The sequence below is a fragment of the Aphanomyces invadans genome, assembly GCF_000520115.1.
Source record: "Aphanomyces invadans strain NJM9701 unplaced genomic scaffold supercont1.17, whole genome shotgun sequence".
Lineage (NCBI taxonomy): Eukaryota > Oomycota > Saprolegniomycetes > Saprolegniales > Verrucalvaceae > Aphanomyces > Aphanomyces invadans.
The window spans coordinates 1,066,010-1,068,755 of NW_008580162.1; the positions used below are offsets into that span (position 1 = coordinate 1,066,010).

Here is a 2,746-nt window from a genome sequence, read left to right on the forward strand (position 1 = left end):
CGATGGAGGTCATTCTCTCTTCACATCATCTACATATATGTCGATATGATAATGCATAATAGGAAACAATGCAATTCACCTGAGTCATTGCAGTCTCACGAATATGAAGAAGAACGCAATACTCCCAGTTGATTACAATTATTGCAGTAGATTCTATGCGTCTTCGGTTATTCGCATCCACTTTAACGTCGCTGGAAGCTGCATTTTTTATTAAAGGGCCTAATACTGTGGACAATCCAAAACACTACTTTTTCCATAATACTGTGGACAATTCGAATCAATTGGCCAACAAGTCGCAAACGCTTCATTAGACAGATTTTGCTACGGGGAATTTCCAGAGATCATTTCCCGTGGAACTTTTGGCCGAGCCCACTGGGAAAGTGAGTTCTAGAAATTTCCAGTGAGACGTTCTCACGGGGGAAACATGTTCACGTTCACAATTGCAGTTCATTGCAATGGCAGAGCAGGTTGAAATCGAGCATAGTGATTCAAAGAAGAAGCACGCCCATCGCTTCACTGCTTCACAGGACGTAGATATCTTGAAAGATGTTATCTCTATTGGCCCCTACTGCGCGCCATACGGCCAAAGCAACAGACGATGGACGGAAGTCGCCGTTAACATGCGACCGATTTACGGCGAAAGCATCAGTGCCTAAGGTTGTCGTAAGCGCTGCGACGACTTGCTCTCTGCATTCCAAAAGGACAGTGTTGCGTCCCTTCGAGCGTCAGGGACAGATGAGCAGTACACGGAACGTGACCAGCTGCTGCAGGATCTCGCGAACATAGTGATCAATCCTCCGTCATACTTGGCAATCATTGTGTTTCGTAGATTGAAGCAGAACAATGCAAAAGACGAGCGAACAAGAACGAAACTATGTAGCAGGAAGACCTCGCGAGATGGACAGACACGCAATCCGTGCCACTGCTGCGGAGGGATTGAAACGAAAGATTCTTGAAGATTCAACGGCCGATGCGGAAGATGAAGGCGCCATAAAGACTCAACTCAAGAAAGGTTGCACAGCTCTATGTCAACATCAGTGAAGGATTCGACGAATGCCTTGGCCAAGTTTGCGTCTGTGTTGGAACACGCGAATGATTACAAGCTGGAAGAGATTGCTAAAGGGAAAGAGGCCAACATGCTTGCTGCCCGCAAAATTGAGCTCGAAGAGAAGCGTTATCTACTTGATAAAGCGGAGCTCGAAGCTCGAATTGCTCTTGAGCAGCAGGAACGCCAAGGATTGTTGAATATTATGAGAGGAACATTGGAAATAGTTCGATCAATGAGTAAAGAGAAAGTTGTTTCAACATGATGTACAGTTCATATCAAGTTATTGTTGCTTCGAGTGCAAGTATTGTGCGGCAGAAGGTAGTTTGAGCCCAAAGGAGTGGGACATTTGATTTCCTTGCTTCATGCAAGTATGCACGTTTGTCAATATGACAGCCACACTGTAGTGCATTCCAAGAGACTGCAGCCACAGCTTTTGACCACCCTTGCAGTCGACGAAAGTCCACAAGTTGCGGACAATGCCAAAGCCCCATTCCACACTTACTCGCAAAGCACTCATGTGGCGATTAAACTCCGCCTCGTGCTCATTCAACCTCGCACCTTTGAATCCTGATGCTATCACTTCATTGATCCCATACGCTGGTCTCCGTAGATCACATAGCGAGTACCTGAAACAACTAGCACTTCAGGTGATTTCACAGCTTGGTACTTCAATGCATGCTTTCGCTAGAATAGACTCTATTTGTAATTGAAAGTTGGTAATATGAAGCTCCCCTTGTGACCATTGTGGACTGCTTTTTGAACTCTTTTACCAGATCGACATATACCACGCACTGTCCCGACAATGAAGCCAAGGCATGTTTTAAGGGGACCTGCTTGTGCATGATTTGCGTTCCCACAGCTCTTCATCCAGTCGGCTTTGAGACGGTCGAAATCCCATTTCAGCAGGTGGCCAAACCAGTTAAAAACATGCTGAACCATGCCGTTTGCGATGGACGATAGAGCCTCACGACTACGGCCAAACGTCAGCACCAATATACCGAGTCGATGTGGCCACGCAAGACGGATGAGCATGATGCACACTGCCTCGATGGCTGAGGCTGTGTAACGGGTTTTGGTGGTGAAAGCGTCGGGGATCTCGAAGAGTTGAACGAGCTCCAAGATTTGAGACTTGCTGAAGCGAAACTTGAAACGGCAGTCCATGTTACTTTGGGCGGCAAAATCGAAAATTGCTGCAGGTATGGTTATAACACATGACGACGCGATATGATCCAAAAGAATAGATACAAACGTAAGTGCCGCATAAATCTGTTTCATGACACTGCACTTTGATTGTGGTTTTTCCCGATAGCAAAAGCACAAAGGATCAGGAAAAGTCTTTGCGAACTTTCTAGAAAAGTGTGAGGGGAATATTGTGGCTCGCCACCACGAGGGGACAAAGGGAGATATTGATCCATAGTCAATTATAAACGCAGCCGTGTCACAAAGACGGCGCGTCGACTGTACTCGGACACAAAGTTGGGTCCGTAGGGGCAAGGGCATGGCGATGTCGGTCACAAAGAGTGCAGTGTTTCATCACATCTAAAAAGATCAATTCACACGAAATCGGTTCAAATCACATATTTGGAAAAATGCGATTCCATAGGCTCAAATTTTGAAAGTATTGGTTCTGAAAGTGGAAGAGATATTCCCAAAGAATGTTCGTCGAGTACATAACACAATTTAGTGTGCCAAAAAAAC

General features: G+C 45.7%; 1 protein-coding gene across 1 annotated transcript; it reads left to right on the forward strand.

Annotated features, from left to right (window-relative positions):
* Positions 1-455: 455 nt before the first annotated feature.
* Positions 456-656, forward strand: H310_08476 (hypothetical protein; the record flags this gene model as incomplete). Its single annotated transcript, XM_008874209.1, has 2 exons — positions 456-467; positions 528-656. The coding sequence occupies 2 exons, from the start codon at positions 456-458 to the stop codon at positions 654-656; spliced, it is 141 nt and encodes a 46-aa protein (XP_008872431.1).
* Positions 657-2,746: the final 2,090 nt, after the last annotated feature.